Source organism: Heptranchias perlo, chromosome 7 (genome assembly GCF_035084215.1).
Source record: "Heptranchias perlo isolate sHepPer1 chromosome 7, sHepPer1.hap1, whole genome shotgun sequence".
Taxonomy (NCBI): Eukaryota; Metazoa; Chordata; class Chondrichthyes; order Hexanchiformes; family Hexanchidae; genus Heptranchias; species Heptranchias perlo.
Window position 1 is genome coordinate 42,466,963 of NC_090331.1, and position 27,786 is coordinate 42,494,748.

A 27,786-nucleotide genomic window follows, 5' to 3' on the forward strand; every position below is an offset into this window, starting at 1 on the left:
CCTCGGTGGTGGGCAAACTATTAGAATCAATACTGAGAGATGGGATAAACTGTCACTTGGAAAGGCATGGTTTAAACAGGAATAGTCAGCATGGATTTGTTCAGGAAAGGTCATGCCTTACAAATCTGATTAAATTCTTTGAGTAAGTGTCAAGGAGGATTGATGAGGGTAGTGCAGTGGATGTTGTCTACATGGATTTTAGTAAGGCATTTGACAAGGTCCCACATGGCAGACTGCTCAGAAAGGTAAAAGCCCATGGGATACAGGGAAATGTGGCGAATTGGATCCAAAATTGGCTCAGTAACAGGAAACAAAGGGTAAAAGTCGATGGACGTTTGCGAATGGAAATCCGTTTCCAGTGGTGTGCCACAGGGCTCAGTGTTGGGTCCCTTGCTGTTTGTGGTATATATTAATGATTTGGACTTGAATGTAGGGGGCATGATTGGCAAATTTGTAGACAACACAAAAATTGGCCGTGAAGTGTATAGCCGTAGACTCCAAGAAGATATCAATGCGTTGGTGGAGTGGGCGGAAAAGTGGCAAATGGAGTTCACCCCGGAGAGGTGTGAGGTAGTGCACTTAAGGAGGGCAAACAGTAAAAGGGAATACGCAGTAAATGGGAATATGTTGAGGGGTAGAGGAAGTGAGAGACCTTGGAGTGCTTGTGCACGGGTCCCTGAAGGTGGCAGTACAGGTAGATAAGGTTGTGAAGAAGGCACATGGAATGCTCTCCGTTATTAGCCGAGGTATAGAACACAAAAGCAGGGATGTAATGATGGAACTGTATAAAACGCTGGTAAAGCCACAGCTGGTGTGCAGTTCTGGTCACCACATTACAGGAAGGATGTAATTGCTGTGGAGAGAGTGCAGAGAAGATTTACAAGAATGTTGCCAGGGCTTGAAAATTGCAGCTACGAGGAGAGATTGGGTAGGCTGGAGTTGTTTTCCTTGGAGCAGAGGAGGCTGAGGGGAGACTTGATTGAGGTGTGCAAAATTATGAGGGGCCCAGGAAGTACCTGTTTCCCTTAGTGGAGAGTTCAAGAACTAGAGAACATAGATTTAAGCTGATTGGCAGAAGGATTAGAGGGGACGTGAGGAAAAACTTTTTTACCCAGAGGGTGGTGGGTGTATGGAATTCACTGCCCGAATTGGTGGTAGAGGCAGGGACCCTCAACTCTTTTTTAAAAAGTACCTGGACCTGCACCTAAAGTGCTGTAAGCTGCAAGGCTACGGACCGGGTGCTGGGAGGTGGGATTAGAATGGGCACCTGGTTGTTCTTTGAGCCGGCGTGGACACGATGGGCCGAATGGCCGCCTCCTGTGCTGTATCTTTTCGATGGTTCTACAAGTGAATTATACAGAGCCCTACAACTTGGTGGGACTAGACTTCCAAAAAGGTATTTAATAAAGTTGCATATGAAAAGATATAGTTTAGCTCAAAGCTGTGGGGATCTATGATAAATTCTGGAAACAAATAAGAAATTTGCTGAAGGGTAACAACTGGTACTGGTTAGAGGACTTATGTTGGGGTGGGAGGGATACTATGTGAGGTGCCCCAGGGACGGTTGGTAGGACCACTACATCTAATTTATATCAGTGATTTGGATTCAGAAATTCAATGCAAATTGGTTAAATTTGCAGATGACACTTATCTAGGAAGGGCAGTGGAATTGAAGGAGGCAGCTCAGAACGTATAAAGTGAGATAGGCAAAATATGGAAGTGGATAGAATAATGGCAGATGAAATTTAATGCAGTCTAGTGTACAGTACTGCACATAGGAAGAAAGAATGTGCAATACATGTACTCATGAATGGTATTGATAGCGAAGGGTGAAGTTGAAAGAAATCAAGGGTCTTTGTACACTCGATGCTCAGCATACTCAAGCAATGCACAGCAGCAATGAACAAAGCCAATAGAATGTGGAACTATTCAGCCAGAACAGTAGAATACAAGTCAGGAAGTTATGATCAAACTCTGTAATCTGGTCAAACTGCACCTAGTGGACTACACTCAGTTCTGGTCACCCAGACACAAGGAAGATACTGAGGCACTGGAGGCAGCACAGAGAACAGCCACAAGATTCCAAGTAAAGGTTGGAGAAATGTGGGACTTTAAGACTTGAAAGCAGGAGGGAATTTAGAGATATATAAGGTGGGTAATGATACAGAAAAAGTGCACTTAGAAAATTACATTAAACTAAAATTTGGGAGCAAGAAAAGGGGAACAAAGGTTCAAACTAGCAAAAGGCAAATTTAGGACTGATACCAGGAATTTCTGATCTACACAAAGAATATCAATACATGGAAGGGAACCCCAGATAGAGCAGTGAAGACAAAATGATAAAATAAAGGGGTATCACAAAGAGTTCACCTCTTTTCATATTCGCTTTCTGACAGTGACTTTGGCAAGTAGCGACCTCTAGTTTTCTTGCAAAGTCTTAACTCTTGTTTAGTTTTTGGTATTTGAGCTTTTGTGCAGTGTTCTGTTAGCACTTAACTTTAATCATACTGGCTGGTTAAAACAAAAAGGAATAGTTAATGAAACAAGGAAAAGGCAACTATAATCAGGCTGCTTTACAATTTTTCAGAATTGCAATTGACAGCAACCCTACAATTTGTTTCTCCCAAGCTAAGCCCAATGACGTATTTTGTTGTGTCCCACTGCCAACCTGGCAGAGATTGGCTAACTTTGCTGTGCCTCACCAAGTAGTACATTTATCCACTGAACCATCAGGGGAGCTTGTACTTTCTCTCTTTCTCTTTCTCCTCAGTCAATGCAACCTCCTCCCACATCTGGTTCTGATAATGAATGATTGAAGTCAAATCTGTACTACAGTTCACACACAATTCTCTGAGCTTCTGAAAGGGCAAAGCTATAATTGAGATTTTCTTTTTATATATTATATATAGTAAAAGTTGTGAGCAATTTCCTGAATATTGCAATTTAGATCTGTTCTTACAGCTTCTGAATTCAGTTGATACTCAACTGAAAGGGACATTTGTGCTAAAGAAAATGTTCTGGCTTAAAACTGTTTTATATTTTTTATTAATGAGTAACAGGAAGGAGATGGTATAGCACCATAGGTCAAGACATTTATAATTGTAAGAAAGTAGTGGTAAAAATGGGGTTTGGACATGGTATGACCTTTACCGGTAGAATGAATGCTTAGGTTAATGTTTTGCGTTGGAACATATCTTGCTACATTTAAAACATAAACAATGACTTCCATGATCAATACTTGACTTTTATTACATGTAGTGACACAAAATGTCTTTGCAAAGTTAAATTATAAAAAAGTCTGAATAATGAATTGCACTCAGCCTTATCTGTCTTGAAGTTTAAAATCAGTGTAAAATTAGCGTTTCAACTAGTTCTTAAATTTGTTGATTTACATTTTTAAATAATCATACAAAACTGTTTACCTCCAAATTTGTAACTTACATGTGAAGTTGAAAATTGAATATTTTTTGCATGAGATTTGTATAATATAAATTATTTCCTTCAACTTGAATTATAAATTGCCCCACAAAAACAATCTAACTTGCATTCTGCAATATGTACCTGTATTATCAGATTATAGTGGTGTAATTTTTTTAAAGTAACTGTTTCTTTAATATTGCAAAGTTGTAATAGGCTGCATTCTCAGTGCACATTGAGAACAAAACATGATGCTTCATGATCAGTAGAAGTCCTGACTCCTTTACATTTATTTCCTCTCTTTAATTCTCCCTGGCCACATGTTATAAGAACATAAGAAATAGGAACAGGAGTAGGCCATAGGGCCCTTGAGCCTGCTCCACCATTCAACAAGATCATGGCTGAACTTCTCTCTCAACGCCATTTTCTGCACCATTCCCATATCACTTGATGCCTTTAATATCTAGAAATCTATCGATCTCTGTTTTGAATATACTCAATGACTGAGCCTCCACAGACCTCTGGAGTAGAGAATTCCAAAGATTCACCACCCTATGAGTGAAGAAATTTCTCCTCATCTCAATCCTGAATGGCCTACCCCTTATTCTGAGACTGTGACCCCTGGCTCTAGATTCCCCAGCCAGGGGAAACATCCTCCTTGCATCTACCCTGTGGAGCCCTGTAAGAATTTTGCATGTTTCAATGAGATCACCTCTCATTCTTCTAAACTCTAGAAAATACGACAATCCCACCATCCCAGGAATCAGTTTGGTGAACCTTTGTTGCACTCCCTCTATGGCAAGTATATCCTTTCTTAGGTAAGAAGAACAAAATTGTACACAACACTCCAGGTGTGGTCTCACCAAGGCCCTATATAATTGCAGTAAGGCAACTTTAATCCTGTACTCAAATCCTCTTGTAATAAAGGCCAACATACCATTTGCCTTCCTAATTGCTTGCTGCACCTGCATGTTAGCTTTTAGTGACTCCCAGGTCCCTTTGAACATCAACATTTCCCAATCTCTCACCATTTAAAAAAAAAGTACTCTGCATTTCTGTATTTTCTACCAAAGTGGATAACTTCACATTTTTCCACATTATATTCCATCTGCCACGTTCTTGCCCACTCGCTTAGCCCGTCCATATCCCCTTGAAGCCTCTTTGCATCCTCCACACAACTCACCTTCCCAGCTAGTTTTGTGTCATCAGCAAACTTGGAAATATAACATTTGGTCCCCTCTTCCAAATCACTGATATAGATTGTGAATAGCTGGGGCCCAACCACTGATCCCTGCCGTACCCCACTAATCACAGTCTGCCAACCTGAAAAAGACACGTTTATTCCTACCCTCTGTTTTCTGTCTGTTAACCAATTCTCAATCCATGCCAGTATATTACCCCCAATTCCATGTACTCCAACTTTGTTCACCAACCTCCTGTGTGGGACCTTATCGAAAGCCTTCTGAAAATCCAAATAGACCACATCCACTGGTTCCCCCTTATCTACTCTACTAGTTACATCCTCAAACAACTCCAATAGGTTTGTCAAACATGATTTCCCTTTCATAAATCTTTGTTGACTTTGCCAAATCCTATTATTATTTTCCAAGTGTCCTGTTATCACGTCCTTTATAATAGATCCGAGCATTTTCCCTACCACTGATGTCAGGCTAACAGGCCTGTAGTTCCGTTTTCTCTCTCCCTCCTTTCTTAAATAGTGGGGTTACATTTGCTACCCTCCAATCTGCAGGAACTGTTCCAGAATCTATAGAATTTTGGAAGATGACAACCAATGCATCCACTATCTCGATAGCCACCTCTTTCAAAACCCTGGAATGTAGATCATCAGATCCTTGGGATTTATCGACTTTCAGTCCCATTAATTTCTCTGGTATTTTTTTTACTAATACTAATTTCTTTCAGTTCCCCATTCTCGCCTGAGCCTTGGTTCTCTGGTATTTCTTGGAGGTTTTTTGTGTCTTCTTCCGTGAAGACAGACACAAAGTATTTGTTTAATTTCTCTGCCATTCCCTTATTCCCCATTATAAATTATATCATCTCTGTCTGTAAGGGACCCACATTTGCGTTCGCCAGTCTTTTCCTTTTTACATACCTATAGAAGCTTTTACAATCCGTTTTTATGTTTGTCGCTAGTTTACTCTCCTATTCTATTTTCCCTTTCTTTATCAATTCCTTGGTCCTCCTTTGCTGAAATCTAAAATGGCTCCAATCCTCAGGCATACTGCTTTTACTGGCAACTTGATATGCCTCTTCTTTTGATTTAATACTATCTTTAATTTCTCTTGTTCGCCACAGTTGGACCACTTTTCCTGTTGGGTTTTTGTGCCTTAAAGGAATATATATTTGTTGCAAATTATGTATTAATTCTTTAAATGCTAGCCATTGCTTGTCTACCGTCATACCTTTTAATGTAGTTCCCCAATCAGCCACAGCCAACTTGCACCTCATACCTTAGTAGTTTCCTTTGTTTAGATTTAAGATCCTAGTTTCGGATTGAACGACATCACTTTCAAACTTAATGAAGAATTCGATCATATTATGGTCACTCTATCCTAAGGGCTCCTTTACAACAAGATTATTAATTTACCCTTTCTCATTGCACAATACTAGATCTAAAATAGCCTGTTCCCAAGTTGGTTCCTCAAGAGACTGATCTAGAAAACCATCTCGTATACATTCCAGGAATTTGTCCTCCATAGTATTAGTGCTAATTTGGTTTGCCCGTTTGCCCAATCTATATGTAGATTAAAGTCCCCCATGATTACTGTATTACCATTGTTACATGCACTTCTAATTTCCTGCTTTATACCATGCCCTACATTACCATTACTGTTTGGTGGCCTATAAACAACTCTAACCAATGTTTTCTGCCCCTTACTATTTCTTAGCTCCACCCATACCGATTCCACATCTTGATCTTCTGAGCCAAGATCCTTTCTCACTATTGTACTGATCTCATCCTTTATTAACAGCGCTACCCCACCTCCTTTTCCTTTTTGCCTGTCCTTCCTTGAATATTCAGTTCCCAGCCTTGGTCACCTTGCAGCCACGTCTCTGTAATGGTAATTAGATCATACCCATTTACTTCTATTTTTGCCGTCACTTCATCTACCTTGTTGCGAATGCTGCGTGCATGAGGCATATAATAATAAGTCAAACAATGGAAAGTTATGTACTAACAGCCCTATGTGATTGACGCTACAATCTTTCTTTTTTCCGCTCCCTCCTTCCGTGTAGGGAAGCTCCTGATATCTATCTATTGTATAGTTCTCAAAGACAAATGACCTGGACCAAGAACTTACCACTTCAGAGACTTGGATGGGAGGGGGTGGGGAACATCAGCCAAGCTGTGCATATGCACCTTTTGCTAGCTGATTCAAGAATGGTAAATCTAAAACCCCAGAAGCAGATTATTTGTTGATCATCTTGATCTAGGGGGCGGTGCATCAAAAAGTTGAGAGAAATAAGTTTTTTAAGAAAGTGGAGAAAAGCTTCTGGATATGTTGATGAGGACTTAAGTGGCTTATTGGGTCTGCTTTGTGATATTAGGATCCTGTAATATATACTGTATGACATCAACAGTGTTTGCTCTGCTGCAGTCATAAGATGATAACTTAGTTATAACTGCTAAGTCTACACAGAGCACCTTTACAATGCAGTTTACTGCTGCTCTTATACTACAGCACTACCACTGGAGGCAACCCAATTTTGGTGGCAGTGCTGTAATATAAATAAATAATAAGTGTAATCCAAGGTGTGGAGTTCTGCCTCAAGAGGTGTTTCTCCTTCCCTTCCCATTTTTCTGGTGCCAGCAGCAAAATAAACAACCAGTGATAAAAGTGCTGGATACGGTAGGTTGCCATTTGCTCTCTCAATGGTGGTTAGTTATGTGGTTTTGACATCGCCCTGTGTGGTATTTCCCCCAATATCAGAGAAAATCCAGAAATGTTAAGTCAGGATGACTTTTCAACATACATGCATGCCTCTGGCAGCAGTACCATACTGTACATGCAAAAAGAGACTATTGTTAATATTCTGTACGGACACAAGGTACCACAGTGAGTTTATACATTGGCCTTTCATCTCTGGGACATGAGTTTGAATGCAGCTCAGACTGATAGAGTGGAAAATTTCATTCATCAGCTACAAGGATCCAAAGGAAATGAGTTTAGCAGTCTGAACCTATTTCCTAATGGGCAAGGGCTTACAGTACAAAACTACACTCATTGAAATCTCTACCAGGATGCCCGGTGTGAGAAATGGCATGCTGGTGCAGAAGCTAATAATTTTCTTTTTTTTTATTCGTTCATGGGATGTGGGTGTCACTGGCGAGGCCAGCATTTATTGCCCATCCCTAATTGCCCTTCAGAAGGTGGTGGTGAGCTGCCGCCTTGAGCCGCTGCAGTCCGTGTGGTGAAGGTTCTCCCACAGTGCTGTTAGGAAGGGAGTTCCAGGATTTTGACCCAGCAAAGATGAAGGAACGGCGATATATTTCCAAGTCGGGATGGTGTGTGACGTGGAGGGGAACGTGCAGGTGGTGGTGTTCCCATGTGCCTGCTGCCCTTGTCCTTCTAGGTGGTAGAGGTCGCGGGTTTGGGAGGTGCTGTCGAAGAAGCCTTGGCGAGTTGCTGCAGTGCATCCTGTGGATGGTACACACTGCAGCCACTGTGCGCCGGTGGTGGAGGGAGTGAATGTTTAGGGTGGTGGATGGGGTGCTAATCAAGCGAGCTGCTTTGTCCTGGATGGTGTCGAGCTTCTTGAGTGTTGTTGGAGCTGCACTCATCCAGGCAAGTGGAGAGTTTCCCATCACATTCCTGACTTGTGCCTTGCAGGTGGTGGAAAGGCTTTGGGGAGTCAGGGGGTGAGTCATTTGCTGCAGAATACCCAACCTCTGACCTACTCTTGTAGCCACAGTATTTATATGGCTGGTCCAGTTAAGTTTCTGGTCAATGGTGACCCCCAGGATGTTGATGGTGGGGGATTCGGCGATGGTAATGCCGTTGAATGTCATGGGGAGGTGGTTGGATTCTCTCTTGTTGGAGATGGTCATTGCCTGGCACTTGTCCGGCGCGAATGTTACTTGCCACTTATCAGCCCAAGCCTGGATGTCGTCTAGGTCTTGCTGCATGCGGGCTCGGACTGCTTTATTATTTGAGGGGTTGTGAATGGAACTGAACACTGTGCAATCATCAGCGAACATCCCCATTTCTGACCTTTATGATGGAGGGAAGGTCATTGATGAAGCAGCTGAAAATGGTTGGGCCTGGGACACTGCCCTGAGGAACTCCTGCAGCAATGTCCTGGGGCTGTGATGATTGGCCTCCAACAACCACGACTATCTTCCTTTGTGCTAGGTATGACTCCAGCCACTGGAGAGTTTTCCCCCTGATTCCCATTGACTTCAATTTTACTAGGGCTCCTTGGTGCCACACTCGGTCAAATGCTGCCTTGATGTCAAGGGCAGTCACTCTCACCTCACCTCTGGAATTCAGCTCTTTTGTCCATGTTTGGACCAAGGTTGTAATGAGGTCTGGAGCCGACTGGTCCTGGCGAAACCCAAACTGAGCATCGGTGAGCAGGTTATTGGTGAGTAAGTGCCGCTTGATAGCACTGTCGAAGACAACTTCCATCACTTGGATTGAGAGTGGACAGATGGGGCGGTAATTGGCCGGATTGGATTGGTCCTGCTTTTTGTGGACAGGACATACCTGGACAATTTTCCACATTGTCGGGTAAATGCCAGTGTTGTAGCTGTGCTGGAACAGCTTGGCTAGAGGCGCAGCTAGTTCTGGAGCACAAGTCTTCAGCACTACAGCCGGGATGTTGTCGGGGCCTATAGCCGTTGCTGTATCCAGTGCACTTAGCCATTTCTTGATATCACGTGGAGTGAATCGAATTGGCTGAAGACCGGCTTCTGTGATGGTGGGGATCTCTGGAGGAGGCCGAGATGGATCATCCACTCGGCACTTCTGGCTGAAGATGGTTGCAAACGCTTCAGCCTTGTCTTTTGCACTCGTGTGCTGGACTCCGCCGTCATTGAGGATGGGGATGTTTACAGAGCCTCCTCCTCCCGTTAGTTGTTTAATTGTCCACCACCATTCACGACTGGATGTGGCAGGACTGCAGAGCTTTGATCTGATCCGTTGGTTGTGGAATCGCTAAGCTCTGTCTTTAGCATGTTGCTTCCGCTGTTTAGCATGCATGTAGCCCTGAGTGTAGCTTCACCAGGTAGGCACCTCATATTTAGGTACGCCTGGTGCTACTCCTGGCATGCTCTTCTGCACTCCTCATTGAACCAGTGTTGATCCCCTGGCTTGTTGGTAATGGTAGAGTGAGGAATATGCCGGGCCATGAGGTTCTGAAGTTGAGACTAAGATACATTGCTGAAACAGATTAGATGAAGGCTTATTCTGCATCTGCCCTTGGTAACCTGTCCTGCGAGTGCCTAATACTGACACTGGGTGCCTGAAATGGAAAAGCTTGCCATTTCCCAACATTGACACACTTGCCTTAATACGCACAAAATTCATTGGGTTGACCACTTTCAAAGAGATATTGCAAGTTGCAGATTGCATCAGTAATTCAATCATTACAATTGGATTGGAGCATGACTAGTTTTCAAAACAAATTGCGATAGTTTTAAACCATGGACTTCTGTATGATCAAACTGAGTCAATGCTCAAAGAAATTTGTACATTGTACATTGTGATAAAGACCTGTTCTTAAAATGATCACGATCAAACAACTGATCAAACCTGTCAGAATACCAACTGCCTCAAGACAATCAATTTTGCCCATCAGGTTTAGAATATCTCAATGTAGGTTGTGCTGAAAGTTCACTTTGGCCTGGTCTATCTGTTGCAACTGAGGAGATTTTGTAAATCCTCTTGTCATCTCTGGTATATTCTCTGTGACCTCCGCAGGATTGTCATTTTAGAAGTAAATAATGTGCAAAATTTTAGTAATCAAATCATGAATTGATTAATCATGGCTGTTGTCGGAATTTGTTTTTGTGGCAGCCAATTATTTCTGTGAATATGGGCACTGTTCAAAAATAAATGATGCTGAAATTATGTTTTATGTGGATGTCGTAGAATGCTTCTACCTTGGCTTTAGTTTCTCAGACATCTTTTCTGATGTTTATTGAGCCCCACGTTTCCAGATTGATTAGATCAGGTTTTTGGAAGTGAATAAATCCTGCTCGGGAGAAATACTGCATGCTCAATGGTGCGCACTAACGTATATAAAAGTCATGGCTCACCTTATTTCTACCTTTGCATGCTTCATCCCCAACATGGTTCTGCACAGCTCTTTTTCTAAATGTTCCAATATACTCATTATATTCATGCAGCAAGAATTGTGGAATGCTGTTGGGAGCAGTTGATCTGATCCATTCCCACTATAAGCAATTATTTAGAATGCCGAGGGCGACTGGGATAGTTTGTCCTTCCAATAATATTCCCTCATTCTTACTGCACGAACAGGAGGAAGCCCAGGACAGGGCACTCGAGCATATCAGTTGGATGGGAGGGGCAACTTTGACAGGAATGAGGAGGCAGCAAAGGAGTGACAGCAGACAGACGTGCTCAAAGAAGTTCGCATTATATTCATATTTTCCAGTACAAAAGCATGTTAAGGCTTACTGTCCCTTTTAGCTTGGTAATTAAATTGAAAACAATGGATACCAAGAGTAATTAGATAGCAGTAATGTAATCAAGCAATTAAATAAATATTGTAATTGGTGCAAATGAAGTTCAAGACATTTCTAACCATCATCTGAACCCAAGCCAAGACTAGATTACAGGCGTGAAATCACATTGGTTTCCGCTATTATTTACAATATACACTTTCAATTTCTGTGCAAGCAGCGATGAGTACACACGACAGTAAGATCTGTGGTTTTAATATGTTGTGTCTTTCATGCATGCAACATTATCACTTTTAAATGCGATTTTACAGTGGTAGCATTACTACTAATGGGGTCCCAAGGATAATTAAGAAACAATCTGCTATTGAAATTCTGTGTCCCAGCATATATTACAAACATGCATTCTGCCTATTAGGTTCAACAAATAATCTGGGAATGAAGTTTAATGCATTGAAATGAAGTATTCTCTTTTCTACAGCAACCCTGTGCACCCACCTCCTATCCAATGGCTCCACCCAGTCCCCTCACCAACAGCAGCAACAACAACAGTAGTGGCGGCAATAATGCAGGATGGGAACAGCTCAGTAAGACAAACCTTTACATCAGAGGACTGCCGCCAGGCACCACTGACCAAGATCTGGTGAAACTCTGCCAGCCGTAAGTACTCCAAACATCCTATTCTAAGCAGTCGTTTCCATTTGTTTTCGTGGTCCAAATAAATTTCAGCATTATTAGAATAGGTCTTTTGATATTTAAATAATCTGTATAATTACATGAAGGTGTGTTTACTGGAATTGACTCAAATGAGAGCAGTTGGGTTCATTTTGAGAAATGCTTCTACTTCAGTGGTGTATGTCATTTAGTCAGTGTTTACTGCACAGTGCTTTGGAGCTCAAATGCTCCAAGCTGCAGAGTGGTATAACTGAATAATTTGAATTCACTGGATTATAATTTAGAAATTATATTAATACAAGAAAAAATAATTCCCCGTTGAAAAACTAGCAATTGATATTGAACTGTTAACTGATTTTGTGTCAGGAAATAGTGTCCTTTTACACACAGGTTGCTGACTGGTTGGATATAACACTGATGTTATAACTTAAACCATTATAAAACATTAAGAAAATAAAAATGTTTTTTCAGTGACCACCTGTTACTTAAATGGAGAAGATAACTATGGGGAGAAGTCTTTTCAATATAAAATACTGTTTTTATTTTTACAAGTCTTCTATCCTGTAGGATAAGTTTGATCTTTAAACATATTCTTGCAGCTCCGTGGACAATTTCGTGTCTCAAATTCAAAGCAGAGATGCTTAGGTGATGTTAGCAAGCAACTTCATTGAATCCAGTGGTGACTGATATTTTTGGTCCCATTGGGAGGCTTCTGCATTGAATAAGTATGCAGCAGTTTGAAGTTTCCACTCTCTAATGTATCATAATTTCCCCTCCAAAACATGGAAATAGTTTGAAAGCACCAGGAATGATGTGTAGCACCCAAGGAAGGGAAGCAAAAAAGTGGAAGTATTGATGTAAAATAAGTTGCAATTTTTACATTTTTTTCAATTTTTAAAAATGATTGTAAGTTATAGATCTAACTGGTTGTACTGCTTTGTGCATGATCATTTTGTGAAGTTCATTTCTGTAAGTCACTCACAGATCTGGCGATTTTACAGTGGTAGCATTGCTGCAATGGGGTCCCAAATGTTGCATTGATCATCTAGTCACAAATGCCTGCTGTCAGCATTTCAAAAGGAAACTGTTTAGCATCACCACTCTAAAGAAAAGGAAACTACTATGGAGCATCAGTTAATTGTTTACAGGTTACAAGATACCTGAAGAACGTAAGAAATAGGAGCAGGAGTAGGCTATACGGCCCCTCGAGCCTGCTCCACCATTCAATCAGATCATGGCTGATCAGCCCCCAACTCCACTTTCCTGCCTGATCCCCATATCACTTGATTCCCCTAGAGTCCAAAAATCTATCTATCTCAGCCTTGAATATACTCAACGACTCAGCATCCACAGCCCTCTGGGATAGAGAATTACAAAGATTCAGAACCCTCTGAGTGAAGAAATTCCTCCTCATCTCAGTCTTAAGAAGGCAAATGGAATGCTGGCCTTTATATCTAGAGGACTAGAGTACAAGGGGGCAGAAGTTATGCTGCAGCTATACAAAACCCTGGTCAGACCGCACCTGGAGTACTGTGAGCAGTTCTGGGCACCGCACCTTCGGAAGGACATATTGGCCTTGGAGGGAGTGCAGCGTAGGTTTACTAGAATGATACCCGGACTTCAAGTTTAAGTTACGAGGAGAGATTACACAAATTGGGGTTGTATTCTCTGGAGTTTCGAAGGTTAAGGGGTGATCTGATCGAAGTTTATAAGATATTAAGGGGAACAGATAGGGTGGATAGAGAGAAACTATTTCCGCTGGTTGGGGATTCTAGGACGAGGGGGCACAGTCTAAAAATTAGAGCCAGACCTTTCAGGAGCGAGATTAGAAAACATTTCTACACACAAAGGGTTGTAGAAGTTTGGAACTCTCTTCCGCAAACGGCAATTGATACTAGCTCAATTGCTAAATTTAAATGTGAGATGGATAGCTTTATGGCAACCAAAGGTATTAAGGGATATGGACCAAAGGCAGGTATATGGAGTTAGATCACAGATCAGCCATGATCTTATCAAATGGCGGAGCAGGCACGAGGGGCTGAATGGCCTACTCCTGTTCCTATGTTAAATGGCCAACCCCTTATCCTGCGACTATGCCCTCTAGTTCTAGACTCTCCAGCCAGGGGAAACAACCTCTCAGCATCTACCCTGTCAAGTACCTCAGGTGATTGATTGGTTTTCTTTGTATAACAAACTTTTCCAGAACATTGAAATAAAAATTGAAAATGCTGGAGAAGCTTAGCAAGTCAGGTAGCATCTATGGAGAAAGAAACAGAGTTAATGTTTCAGGTCGAAGACCTTTCGTCAGAACTGGAAGATGTTAAAGAGTTAACAGTTTTTAAGCAAGTACAGAGCCAGGGAAAGGCAGGAGAGGGAGCGGAGGGGAGAACATTGATCCTCCTGACTTGAAAAGTCTGTCTCTGCCTGTATGTTTTGTCTATCTATATATCTCTGCTGGGGTGCCGCAAGTTAGTTAGTCGGGGGTGGGGGAGTAAATTAGCTGCCAGATGTCCTTTGGGTTTGAGTTCAGCCGAAATCCACCATGACATTTTCAGTATATATTTAAAAAATGTGTTTTTTGTGGGGTGTGGATGAGAACTGTGTTTATCAAGATGTTGAGATATGTAACATCTTTGTACTTATGTCACCCAGTGTCAACACCAAGCTCTTCTATTTCAGGTGTGGAATGGGCTATACTTCAGTTGTCCGATTTTGGGAGATTTCCCATTTATTTTCAGTTACACAAGATATAGATATCTTGAATTTGGGCCAGTTATACTGGCTGTCTAAAAAATATTATATTTTGAAGCATATCCACAGATCTCCCTAAAATGTATTGAGCAACATGCAGCAATGCCATTGTGCTGGTGTCAGTTATTATCTAACTACAGACAGTTTTGTTCCACGGATTTACCCCCACAATGAACTTCATTTGTCATTTCATTTAAACTCCTTCAAGCCATCAGAGAAAGGAAACTTTTGTCATCAGTCTGGCTGGAATCAAATTCAAGTCCTCCAACAACATCGTGCATTTAAAATGCACCTTTAATGTAGTAAAACTTTCCAAGGCGCTTCACAGGAGCGTTAGCAGACAAAAATTGATGGAGCCAATGAAGGAGACATTAGGACAGGTGACCAAAAGCTTGGTCAAAGAGGTAGATTTTAAGGAGCATCTTAAAGGAGGAGAGTTGGAGGGGTTTAGAGGGGTTAGGACCTAGACAGCTGAAGGCATGGCTGCCACTGGTGGGAAGAAGGAAGTCAAGGATGCACAGGATACCAGAACTGGAAGAACGCAAAATTCTCTTAGAGCTGGAGGAGGTTACAGAGATAGAAAGGGATTTGAACACAAGAGAAAGCTTAATGCAATATTCGACATTTTCCACAAACTATGCAGACAACACGCAGCTCCACTTCTCCTCTATCTCTTTCAACTCCACTGCCTCTGTGTTGTCAGACTATTTGTCCAACACCCAGTCTTCGATGAGCCACCGTTTCCACCAGCTGTACATTGTTAAGACCGATACCAATGTCTTTGACCCTCGCCACAAACTCCATACCCTTACCACTGGTTCTGTTGCTCTCCCTGGCCACTGCCTCAGACTGAACCAGACTGTTCGCAACCTCGACATCCATTTTAACCCTGAGCTGAGTTTTAGACCTCATATACTCTCCATCACAAAAACAGTCTGCTTCCACCTCTGTAACATCTCCTGCCTCAGCCCACCTGCTGCTGAAATCCTCATCCATGGCCTTTCTCACCTGCAGACTCCAGTATTCCAGTGCTTTCCTCACCAGCCTCCCTTCCTCCATTCTCTGTAAACTTCAGCTCATCCAAAACTGTGCTGCCCATAACCTATCCCACATTGTCCCGCTCACCTATCATTCCTGTCCTCGCTGACCTACACTGGCTTCCGGTCCTCCAACGCTTCAAATTTAAAATTCTCGTGCCTGTGTTTAGGTCCCATCATGGCCGCACCCCTCCCTATTCTGAAACCGCCTCCAATTCTACATTCCTCCCCACCCTCCGAACTCTCCATTCCTCCAACTCGGCTCGAGAATCTCCCCTCCCTTCGCCTCACTGTTGGTGGCGTGCTTTTAGCTTCCTAGGACCCATGCTCTGGAATTCCTTCCTGAAGCCTCTCTTCCTCTCCAGCTCCCTTCTCTTAATACCCTCCTTAAAACCTACATCTTCGACCAAGCTTTTGGTCACCTATCCTAATATCTTCTCCTTTGGCTTGGCATCCATTTTTGGTCTGATTATGCCGCTGTGAAGCACCTTGGGATATTTTTTCAATGTTAAAGACCATTTATAAATGTACATTGTGTGCCACCCAGATCTTACCAAACCAGTTATTTATACTCATCTAAGACTCCTCTCTCAAGACATAATAATGTGGTGGGAATTTCACTTCAAAATCGAATTGGAACAAGAATCTTCACGTTGTGTATCCATCACCAGTTGCCGTGACTGTATTGCTAATTCACAACAAATAGGAATTTATATATCGTGTTGTAGTCTCTGCTGTCAAATGTGCCTTTCTCCGCCCTCTTTTTCTCCCTGACTACTTTTTTCTCTTGTATGTTTTCCGTACTTCTTCTGTTAAATACCTTCTTTCCCTCAATCTCTTATTCTCTCTTTGGTTCTGACAAAGGAGCTGAACAATTTCCCTCACAATTTCTCTCTCAAGTTCTGCTGTAAAATGTATAGTTTCCCTTGGTATTTCCTCCTGGCTCAACAGATAAGCAGGCCATAAATAGAGTCCTTATAATCTGCATTGAGGTTACATTATGCAAAGTTAGCATTTATTATAACATTCAAAATTATAAATTGGAAAGAAGTAACAGATTTTGGCAATAATGGCATTTTGGGTAGCAAAGCTTCAATTCTAAAAGACTTAGATGGCATGAATAACAAAACAGAGTTTGAGTACAGCAGTAGGTGCACAAAATAGAATATTGAAGCTGCACAAAACTTGCATTAAAAGGACAAAAAAAGGATGAAGCCAGAAAATAAGTCATGAAAATTGGAAAAAAATCATATGCTGGTCTAGTGGTGAAGGTGAACCTACTCAGAGAGTGTTATAAAAGCAAAATACTGCAGATGCTGGAAATATGAAGTAAAAACAGAAATTGCTGGAAATACTCAGGTCAGACAGCATTTATAGAGCGAGAAATGGATCGTTTCAGATTGATGACCTTTCGTCAGAACTGGAAGAAGTAAAGATTTAACCGTTTTTAACCAAGTACAGAGTCAGGGAAAGAGGTGGGGAGGAGAGAACAAAAGGGCGGGTTTGTGATCGGGTGGAGGGCAGGAGTGATTAAATGACAAAAGGGATGATGGTGCAATGCAAAGGTGGTGGTAATGGGACAAGTAAAGAAACAAAAGATGGATCAAGAGGAGCTGTAAATGGCAACAGCAGAACCATTATCAGCATCTGTCCAAAAAAAATGGGAGCAGTGGTTATGATCTGAAGTTATTGAAATCATTGCCGAGACCGGTAGGTTGCAAAGTGCCTAATCAAAAGATGATCTCTGTTCAGTCTGCAAGCGTGACCCTGAGCTTCCGGTCGCTTGCCATTTTAATTCTTCATCCCACACCCACTCTGACCTCACTCTCCTCGGCCTCCTACACTGTTCCAGTGAAGCTCAATGGAAGCTTGAGGAACAGTACCTCATCTTTTGATTAGGCACTTTAAAACCTTCTGGATTCAACATTGATTTCGATAACTTCAGATCATAACCACTGCTCCTATTTTTTCGGACAGCAGGTGCTGGTAATGGTTCTGCTGTTGCCGTTTATAGCTCCTCTAAACTCATCTTTTGTTTCTTTACTTGTCCCATTACCACCCTCCTTGCCTTGCACCATCATACCTTTTGTCATTTAATCACTCCTGCCCTCCACCCTATCACAGACCTCCCCTTTTGTTCTTCCCTCTTCTCCCCCCCCCTCCCCCCACCTTTCTCTGGCTCTGTACTTGCTTTAAAAACTGCTAAATCTTTACTTCTTCCAGTTCTAACGAAAGGTTATTGACCTGAAACATTAACTCAGTTTCTCCCTCCATAGATGCAGTCTGACTTGCTGAGTATTTCCATAATTTTCTGTTTTTATTTCAGCAATTGTCATTTGATTGAGTGGTACCCAGTGTAGCACTCAGCCACGCAGACCAGGAGGTCTCAGGTTCCATCCGTGGTCTGTGCTGAGTTTGCTAACTTCAGTTGTATTTGGTGGGGGGAGGGTCAAGCCGTATATTTGGCCTCCGTACCCCTTTACTAGGGAGTGGGGTAAATCATCAACTTACTCCTCATTGCTATCCGATGATTCTTGCTGGCAAGTGTGGTGTTTAGACATCAGACGAGAACAAGATCAGGCAGAGTTGCAATGGTATGCACAATTAAATAGCCTGCCAACACTAACTTTCAACTTTGGCATGGGTGGAAAACTGGGAGAATCAGATCAACCATTGAAGTCAATGGAAACGAAAATTGGGTGGAGTGTATAACAGGCAACCGATCACATGCAGTGGTTTCTGTCCCCTCCATTGAGTAGGCTGATCCATGAAAAATGGCTGGAGGACTGATGGCGCCATTGGAACTTAACCACAGCGAGAGCTAGCTCTTTCAGGAGAGGAAGGGAGAAAATTGAGAAATAAATAAAAAGAAATGCTCAAGAAAAACACCTCTACTTTTATATTTTCCCAAACCAAACATACAGCACAGTACTAGCAATCTGTTGTAGCAAATCACTCTTCCCCTCCGCACAAAAGGAAATTAGCAACATGTAAATCCAGTACCTATAAATTGCTAAATTACGGATGTATACTAGCAGATCTCATGTGGCATTACCCAGAGTAAATCAGGGAACCATTGTTTAATAATGACAGGAGCAATATATCATAAATGCACAATGTATTATATGATATAGTTGATTTCTGGTGGTGTTACAGAAAAAATTGTCCCTTTTATTGTAAATGCCTCTCTACTTGTCTTGCTCTCATTTGTCTCCCTTTGGCTATTGGGTACTAAACCATAGACCTCAGTGTCTCTATTTTTATTTTATTGAAGACAAGATGGTGTTTCATTAACAACCCTACTGGGGCACCCTTACTGTTGATTTTGAGCATCTGTGTATTTGCCATCTGTGCTGCAGTCCTGCTAGTTTTATTGAACTGGTGACTTTTGCTAATGTTCGTTGGTCTTTCACCTTCAGCTTTGATTTTGGCCTGGCTACCCTGCTGCTGGAAATATCAGGGTGGTGGGGGGGGGGGTCCTTCTTTCAGCTCTCCTGTTGCTATTGTCAGTGTCACCCCCTCCTGACTGCTCTCTGTTGCCCAATTGCCGGTAACCTGCTTACTCTCCCACACAAATTTGGGGAGAAAACTTTTGTAATCTGTGGGGTTTCATTCCTTATCGTTGTTTGTGGAGCCAAACATACATTTTCTTTTTTTCTAGAGCCAAATTTGTGGCCATGTCAGATCCTTCTCCTTCCTTCACAAGGTGAAAATTTGCACTCCACTCAATGGTACGCTCCCGTTGCTCTGCACCAGGCTGCTGCCTGCAGTTGTTGAAAGGTAGTGATAAAGGCTCTTTTTAAAAAGGCTAACAGAAGTGAATGGTTTTTTTGGTATTTCACTTGCAAACCATGCCCCAATCAACGGGGTTCTGTATACAAATTTCCAGCTAGGTCCTGACTGCTATTCTAATCAGGCCCTGGTCCCAGACCTCCTTCCACCAGCCAGTCTCTCACTCCCATGCCCCCTTCAAAGTCCGTATCTCTGCCAGGTTCATTTTTTCAACTTAAGGCTGAATCCTGTAATAAGGTTGCCTCCCATAGGGATACTGTCTAACTCTGGATTGACTTGTCAATTCTACAGGCTCCCGTGGTACGGATATAATTAATGCAAAGTTAAGAATGAAATCTGAATCAGATTTATAAGTGGAAAGGTGTACAACTCCTGAATTGTTCACAGGCTCTCCTCTCTCCTCCTCTTCCTCTCACTTGGCTATGACATCTTTTACCAACCCATCTGCTCTTTTCCCCTCACCTGACTATTCTATCTTTTGCCTCCACCAGTCCCTCCTCCTAACCATCATTACTTCTCAGCCTACCTTCTCCCTTGCCCTCATCCCTGGCTTGAGTCCCTCCTCAGCGAGCATCCCTCCTTCTGTTCCTTCCCCCAACATTTTTCACTGGGCCTGTTGTTGGACCTCCAAACAGCAACTGAATTTGTCCCATTCTCCGATCTCACGACAATTTTGCTCCAAACATCCTCCAAGGATCAATTCCGCCAGCCTCCACCCAATCAAGCTCACCTCCCTAACTACTGCCCAAACCAATTCTGCAGCAAATCTACAGCCCCCATCGCTAACTGTATTTCCCTCCAAAATGTTCACACTCTAGTGAATAAGACCCTTGCCAGCCACATTCTCTAGTCGATGATTCCATCGATGTTATTGCACTCACTGAAACATGGCACGTAGGCAGCAACTCCTTGCGCATTCAGGAACCACCCCACCGAGCTATATTTTCCACTTTTGTCCTGCCCTAATCACTGTGGGGAAGGCATAGCCGACATCACCAAATAATACTTTGACCTCCCCCTTCACTCCTCTGGCACCTTCTCTTTCAAACATCTTACCCTTTTCCATTCCTCACAGCTCTCATTTACTGCCCTCCCCATGCCAATTACTTCCTTCCTGACATTTCCTCCCTCCTATCTTCCCTTTGCCTCTGCACTGAGGCGAGAGGGATGAGGGAAAAGAGTAGGGGAGTGGAGATGGAGCAGGCGCCATGGAGGTTGGGGGATGAGGGAGTGAGGACAGTAAGGGCAGAAAACTTTCTTAGCACTCACACTCTCGGAGGGCGGGGCTTTCCCAGAAATAGCACTGGAATCTTCTAGTGGGTTGGGAGGTGAAGGCAGGAAGGGCATTTTATTAACAATTTGGAAAAAGTGCAATTAGAGTCTTTGTGGGACTGAAGACCAAATGGCTGTGGAGATTAGCTTTGTCAGCATCAATTTGACAAGTACGTCGATTGTAAGTGGCAGCACAGAGGAAGAAAACTACAAGTAAAAACAGAAATCGTGGGCTACACATCACAGCTGTATTTTGCAGGGTGTAAGGTTAAAATTAGGAAGACTGGTAAAGCAGTGTACGGAGGGGTCAGCCAGGACACATTTTTAGCAAGAAACCATGGAGAGAGTGCTATCGAGGGAAGCACAAATGAGTGAGTATTCAGAGTGTTTGTATTCAAAAGAATTCATACAGTTCTCCACCACCTGTGTACAAAACATTTATCGTTATGTTTGCCTTTCTTTTTTACTGCACTTACTATTCCTGTTCTGGTAAGTTGAAGATACCTCTTTATCAGATATATAAATAAAAAAATGACTTGCATTTATATAGTGACTTAACAGAGGCATCTCAAAACTTTCCCCATACTTAGAAATGCAGCACAATTTATAGGAGACAGCCATATTGTGCAGACCAAGATCCTTCAAACACAATAAGATGACTCAGATCATGGGATTTAGCTTCAAATTAAACTTCTGGAACAAGCCAATGAGATTTCAGTTTAATATCTATCTAAAGGACAGCATTTCTGACAATGCATTAATTATTATTATTGCTGTCTCGGAGTGGCAAAAGTTTGGCAGCTAGAGTGGGGCTGGGAGCTTGAGAGGCTGGGTAGAGTTTTGGATTGGGAAGGTGTGAGGAATTCAGGGCTAGAAACCAGGAGGCAGTGGGGTCATGGCTGAGATTAGGGGGCAGCTAGATAGGGGCTGATGTCAGAAGCAGTGAGGCTGGAGCTGTAGTCAAAATTCAGCAAGAAAGCTGCTGAAATAAATTTTTAAAAATTGGAAATGTATACATGTTATGATTTTCTTACTGATAACTATTAATTTTTTAAAAATTAGATAACTCACCAGAGCAGTAAAAACACAGGCCCTGAAAGTCCATGGGTCATGAACCTGGTGGTATGCCAGGTTCATGACCCAGGATTCTACCTATCAGTGCCCTCTAGCACTGACCGCACTGTAGTATGCAGGGTCATTGAGACGGCACCTAATTTGCATGCAGCAGGCTGGTGCCTATGCCATTGGGGGCACATCTGCAGTGTCTGCCTGCCCCATGTGGAGGGAGCTCCTCAGGACCCAGCAGTGTCACCTTCAGTCCACTGTGTAAAGGGGCTCATCAACAATTTTTTTTTAATTGCCTACTTTTCATAGGTCCAAGCTGTTCTTGGCTTGGACACCTCTGTGTGGCCAATTTATGCCCATCTGGAGGCTGGTACACCTGGAGGTGTACTGGACTGCAGTACTACAACGGGTCCTTAATGCACTAGAGAAGCAGGAACACTCGGCATAGGGAGACCCCACTTCCAGGCCAATGCCCTGATGACATTTTCCTTTTAAAGGGCGGATGGAGGTTCTGCTTTTTACAAGGCAGGCTGGAAAATCCGAGAAATGGCGGAAACCCGATGCACCTGGGCCCTGCCATTTTCTGGCAGGTTCCACCTGTCTCCCACTGAAGTTACGGCTGGATTCGAGTAGAATCCCAAATGAAATCTGGGGCCACAGTCACAGAACTAGTTACAAACTGTATCCATTATAGTTTGCTCAGAATGTTCCAAGAGATCCAACAAGCAGAATCCATATTAGTAGCTTAAACACTATCTGCCCATTGGTTAAACATTGCATGCTAGTCATGAAATAGTCAGAAGTAAATAAATAAAGTCAAGCTGTGAGAATTCCTGACTATTGCACAGCGGAGAGTGACATTTTGCTGTGAGTGAAAAATGTCAGCTATAAAAATGGCAACTTGCTAATCATTACAGGCTATATAAATAGAATCATAGAATGGTTACAGCATGGAAGGAGTCCATTCGGCCCATCGAGTCCATGCCGGCTCAATGCAAGAGCAATCCAGCTGGTCCCACTCCCCAGCCCTATCCTTGTATCCCTGCACATTTTTACTTTCAAGTACTTATCCAGTTCCCTTTTGAAGGCCACGATTGAATCTGCCTCCACCACCAACCCCGGGCTGTGCATTCCAAATCATAACCACTCGCTGTGTAAAAAAGTTTTTCCTCATGTCACCTTTGGTACTTTTGCCAATCATTTTAAATCTGTGTCCTCTAGTACTTGATCCTTCTGCCAATGGGAACAGTTTCTCTCCATCTACTCTGTCTTGACCCTTCATGATTTTGAATACCTCTATCACATCTCCTCTCAATCTTCTCTGTTCCAAGGAGAACAACCTCAACTTCTCCAGTCCATCCATGTAACTAAAATCCCTCATCCCTGGAATCATTCTCGTAAATCTCTTCTGCACCCTCCCTGAGGCCTTCACATCTTTCCTAAAGTGCGGTGCCCAGAACTGGACACAATACTCCAGTTGTGGTCGAGCCAGTGTTTTATAAAGGTTCATCATGACTTCCTTGCTTTTGTACTCTATGCCTCTATATATAAAGCCCAGGAACCCATATGCTTTTTTAACCACTTTCTCAACCTGCCCTGCCACTTTCAATGACTTGTGCACATATATCCCCATATCTCTCTGTTCCTATACCCCTTTTAGAATTATGCCCTCTAGTTTATATTGCCTCTCTTTCTTCCTACCGAAATGTATCACTTCGCATTTTTCTGCGTTAAATTTGATCTGCCACGTGTCCGCCCATGCCACCAGCCTGTCTATATCCTCTTGAAGTCCATCACTATCCTCCCCCCTGTTCACTATACTTCCAAGTTTTGTGTCATCTGCAGATTTGGAAATTGTGCCCTGTACACCCAAGTCCAAGTCATTACGATATATCAAGAAAAGCAGCAGTCCTAGTACCGACCCCTGGAGGACACCACTGTACACCTCCCTCCATTCTGAAAAACAACCATTCACCACTACTCTCTGCTTCCTGTTAGTTATGATGTGGAGATGCCGGTGATGGACTGGGGTGGACAAATGTAAAGAATCTTACAACATCAGGTTATAGTATCCATGTTGCTACTGCCCCCATGGGCTTCAATCTTGAAGATAAGCCTATTATGCGGCACTTTATCAAATGCCTTTTGAAAATCCATATACCACCACATCAACTGCATTGCCCTCATCTACTCTCTCCGTTACCTCATCAAAAAGCTCAATCAAGTTAGTTAAATACGATTTTCCTTTAACAAATCCGTGCTGGCTTTCCCTAATCAATCTACACTTGCCCAAGTGATTGCTAATTCTGTCCCGGATTATCGTTTCTAAAAGTCTCTCCACCACCAATGTTAAACTGACTGGCCTGTAGTTGCTGGGTTTATCCTTACACCCTTTTTTGGACAAGGATGTAACATTTGCAATTCTCCAGTCCTCTGGCACCACCCCTGTATCTAAGGATGTTTGGAAGATTATGGCAAGTACCTCCACAATTTCCACCTTTACTTCCCTCAGCAACCTAGGATGCATCTCATCCAAACCGGGTGATTTATCTACTTTAAGTACAGCTCGCCTTTCTAGTACCTCCTTTATCAATCCAGTGTCTCAACTACATCTTCCTTTATTAAGACTCTTGCAGCATCTTCTTCCTTGGTAAAGACAGATGCAAAGTACTCATTTAGTACCTCGGCCATGCCCTCTGCCTCCATGAGTAGATTTCCTTCTTGGTCCCTGATTGGCCTCACCTCTCCTCTTACTACCCATTTATTGTTTACAAGCCTATAGAAGACTTTTGGATTCCCTTTTATGTTGGCTGCCAGTCTATTCTCATACTCTCTCTCTTTGCCTCTCATATTTCCTTTTTTACTTCCCCTCTGAACTTTCTATATTCTGCCTGGTTCTCACTTGTGTTATCACCTGACATTTGTCTTATGCCCCTTTTTTCTGCTTCATCTTACTCTCTATCTCTTTTGTTACCCAAGGACCTCTGGCTTTAGTTGCTCTACCTTTCTCCCACGTGGGAATGTACCTAGACTGAACCATCCCCTCCTTAAAGACCGCCCATTGTTCATTTACAGTTTTGCCTGCCAATATTTGATTCCAATTTACCAGGGCCAGATCTGTTCTCATCCCACTGAAATTGGCCCTCCTCCAATTGAGTATTTTTATTTTAGAGTGGTCCATGTCCTTTTCCATAGCTATTCTAAATCTTATAATACTATGATCACTGTTCCCCTACTGACATTTGCTCCACTTGGCAAATACTGGCAGGAAAGTCCAGATAAATGCTGGTAGCACTGGAAATCCAGTAGAACTTCAGCCTGAGGCCTCAGAATTGGGATAGGCCAGTGCAGAAAGAAGTTGTTACAGATAAAATAAGTAGGTTTCCAATAAAGTTTAGTGATTTATTTGATTTTTTTTTAATGTATTAGATTAAACTTAGTTTTTACATGTGTATTATCAGTGGCAATATGGGTGTAAAAAGGAGTTGGAACAAAATCTTTCAAGTGATTTGCTGAGTTTAGTGCTGGTTCATTGCTGATCGGTAGTTTTTACTCGCTGTCTTGGGAATGGAACTACTTTTGGTTGGTTGACAATTAGTCTTTGATATTTGAACCAATCTTCATGGTTAACTGAAAACATCAAGTGAAAATGTAAGTCATCCATGACTTTTTGCTCTATGGCACACAGCACTTCAATGGTGTGACACTGAAGACACTTGCTGGGTGCAAAACTTTTTAAAATAAATATGATTAATGCAAGGTTAGAATGGAATCTGAATCAGCTTTATAAGTGGAAAGGTGTACAACTCTTGAATTGTTCAAAGGATTTTTCTGTTTACTATATGTGGGGTAGTTTTTGTTATGGCTGCAATGTTTCATGTGTTTTATGTTGGAGCGGGGGACAGAGAACAAATTTAATCTAGAGACATAGAAGAGAACTTTAACTAGCATGATGTACCCCTATCCCAACACTAAATAGACCAGAGCTTAAGTGGTAGAGCATTACATTTCAAATAGCTTATTGCAGTGCAGTGGCTGTGTGGCCCTTTAAGACTGACTTGTTATGCTTTTGATCTGAGTATGCACGACTTCAAAACACATTAAGTAATGAATTACTATTTTCCTGTCTTATTTTGTCTTCTGAGAAAGGCCATGGTGCTACACAAACAACAGTTTTTCCACCATTATCTTCTTTGCTGCCTTCAGCACTTTCACTACTTGGAAACTGATTTTGTTTTTATGTTTAAACATGCTTTGCTGAATGTTGGATATTAAAGGATGATGGTACAGTGGGAGATGTCAGAATGGAAATTGGTTTCCAGTGGAGCAGCACAGGATACATATTGCAGCTGTTGCTCTTCATAATTTTTATAATTAATTTAGAGGATGGAATACGGTCCAATGTGTCATAAGTTTTCAGATGAACAAATCGGGTATAGTGGCCAGTTAAAGGAATGGTGGGGCTGATTATGGACAAAAAAGGAAATCTTGTGGAGGCAGAGGGCATGACTGAGGTACTGAATGAGGACTTTGCATCTGTCTTCACAAAAGAAGAGGATGGCAGTAATGTCACAGTAGAGGAGAGGGGAGTAGAGATATTGGATAGGATAAAAATAGATAGAAAGGAGGTGCTAAATAGGTTGACATCACTCAAAGTTAACAAGTCACCAGGTCCAGATAGGATGCATCCTAGGTTGCTGAGGGATGCTAGGGTGGATATAGCAGAAGCTCTGACCACAATCTTTCAGTCCTCCTTGGATATGGGAGTGATGTCAGAGGACTAGAGGATTGCAAATTTTATGCCCTTGTTCAAAAAAGGGGAGAGTGATAAACCTGGTAACTACAGGCCAATCAGTCTAATGTCAGTGGTGGGAAAACTACCAGAGGCCATTGCCAAAGACAAAATTAATTCTCATTTGGAGAAGCATGGTTTTATTTGGAAAATAGAAACATATGGTATTAAAAGGGTAATTGGCTAAGCGATAGGAGGCAGAGTGTAGTGGTGAATGGATGTTTTTCTTACTGGGGAGAAGTATGCAATGGGGGCCCCCAGGGGTCGGTATTAGGACCATTGCTTTTCTTGTTATAAATAAATGAATTGGGTATAGGGAGTACAATTTCAAAGTTTGCGGATGATACAAGACTTGGCAACGTACTAAATGGTGAGCAGGATAGTAGCAGACATCAGGAGGACATAGACAGACTGGTGAATTGGGCAGACGAAGTGATGCACTTTGGGAGGAATAACACTGAGAGGCAGTATAATCTAAATTGTACTATTTTGAGGGGGTGCCAGAGCAGAAGGACCTGGAGTTGGATGTTCACAAATCTTTGAAGGTGGCAGGGCAAATTGATAAGGCGTTCAAGAAAGGGTGTGGGATACTTGGCTTTGTAAATAGGGTGTTGACCGGAGGTCACTGGTTACGGTTACTGGCTTAGTACAAAGAGGAGAAGAGTCAATTTTCTCTTAACTCTCAATTCGCTTTATTCACGCCGTTAGATCATATACATATAGCTTATACGTCTGGTTAGATATAGACATGCAGTTTACACCAGGTTATACAGTTTTGTACCCAAACTAGGATCTAAATGCACACCCACTAGGTTTCTCTGACGCTCCCTGAGTGGTCACAGAATATAAAGGATAATACCCGAAAAGGAGAGCTGACGCTGGCCAGGCGTTCCGTTCTCTCTCTCTCTCGACGTCGTCTCTACGTCCCTGAAGTAGGTTCTTCCACTTCCGCGATGGTTGGTCTCCGGAGTCTTCGCTCTGGCTCCACGCCCCAGATTCCTCATTCTTATTCCGAATCTTATCTCTTCAAGCTGTGTTGTCTTTCTCTCCTGTTGGTTTAGGCTTGCTCGCCTAGTCTGTGTCTTCTCCTCATTGGCTCTGTCCCAAGGACTTAGGTAGCATTACGTCATTACTCCTTTTCTAAATAAGGACTTGTGTCTTATCACATCTCCTTTGTCTTTCACAAAACTTAGCTAATTCAAACTGGTTCCAGCCAGCTCAGGCCAGCGACTGAACTCAGGTTACTTCAGTTCAAAAGTTGCTCTTGCCTGTGTGTCAGCAGCTGGGAATCTCAGGTTACTGCAGCCCCTGGCCAACAA

At 42.5% G+C, this 27,786-nt stretch overlaps 1 protein-coding gene across 8 annotated transcripts in view; it reads left to right on the forward strand.

Moving 5' to 3' along the window:
• Positions 1–27,786, forward strand: part of LOC137323649 (RNA-binding motif, single-stranded-interacting protein 1-like) — a 506,296-nt gene that overhangs the window by 320,379 nt on the left and 158,131 nt on the right. For all 8 annotated transcript variants that reach the window (XM_067987386.1, XM_067987388.1, XM_067987390.1 and 5 more), the window contains one exon: positions 11,565–11,743. In XM_067987386.1, coding sequence (XP_067843487.1) covers positions 11,565–11,743 — 179 coding nt within the window. The remainder of the gene's footprint in view (positions 1–11,564; positions 11,744–27,786) is intronic.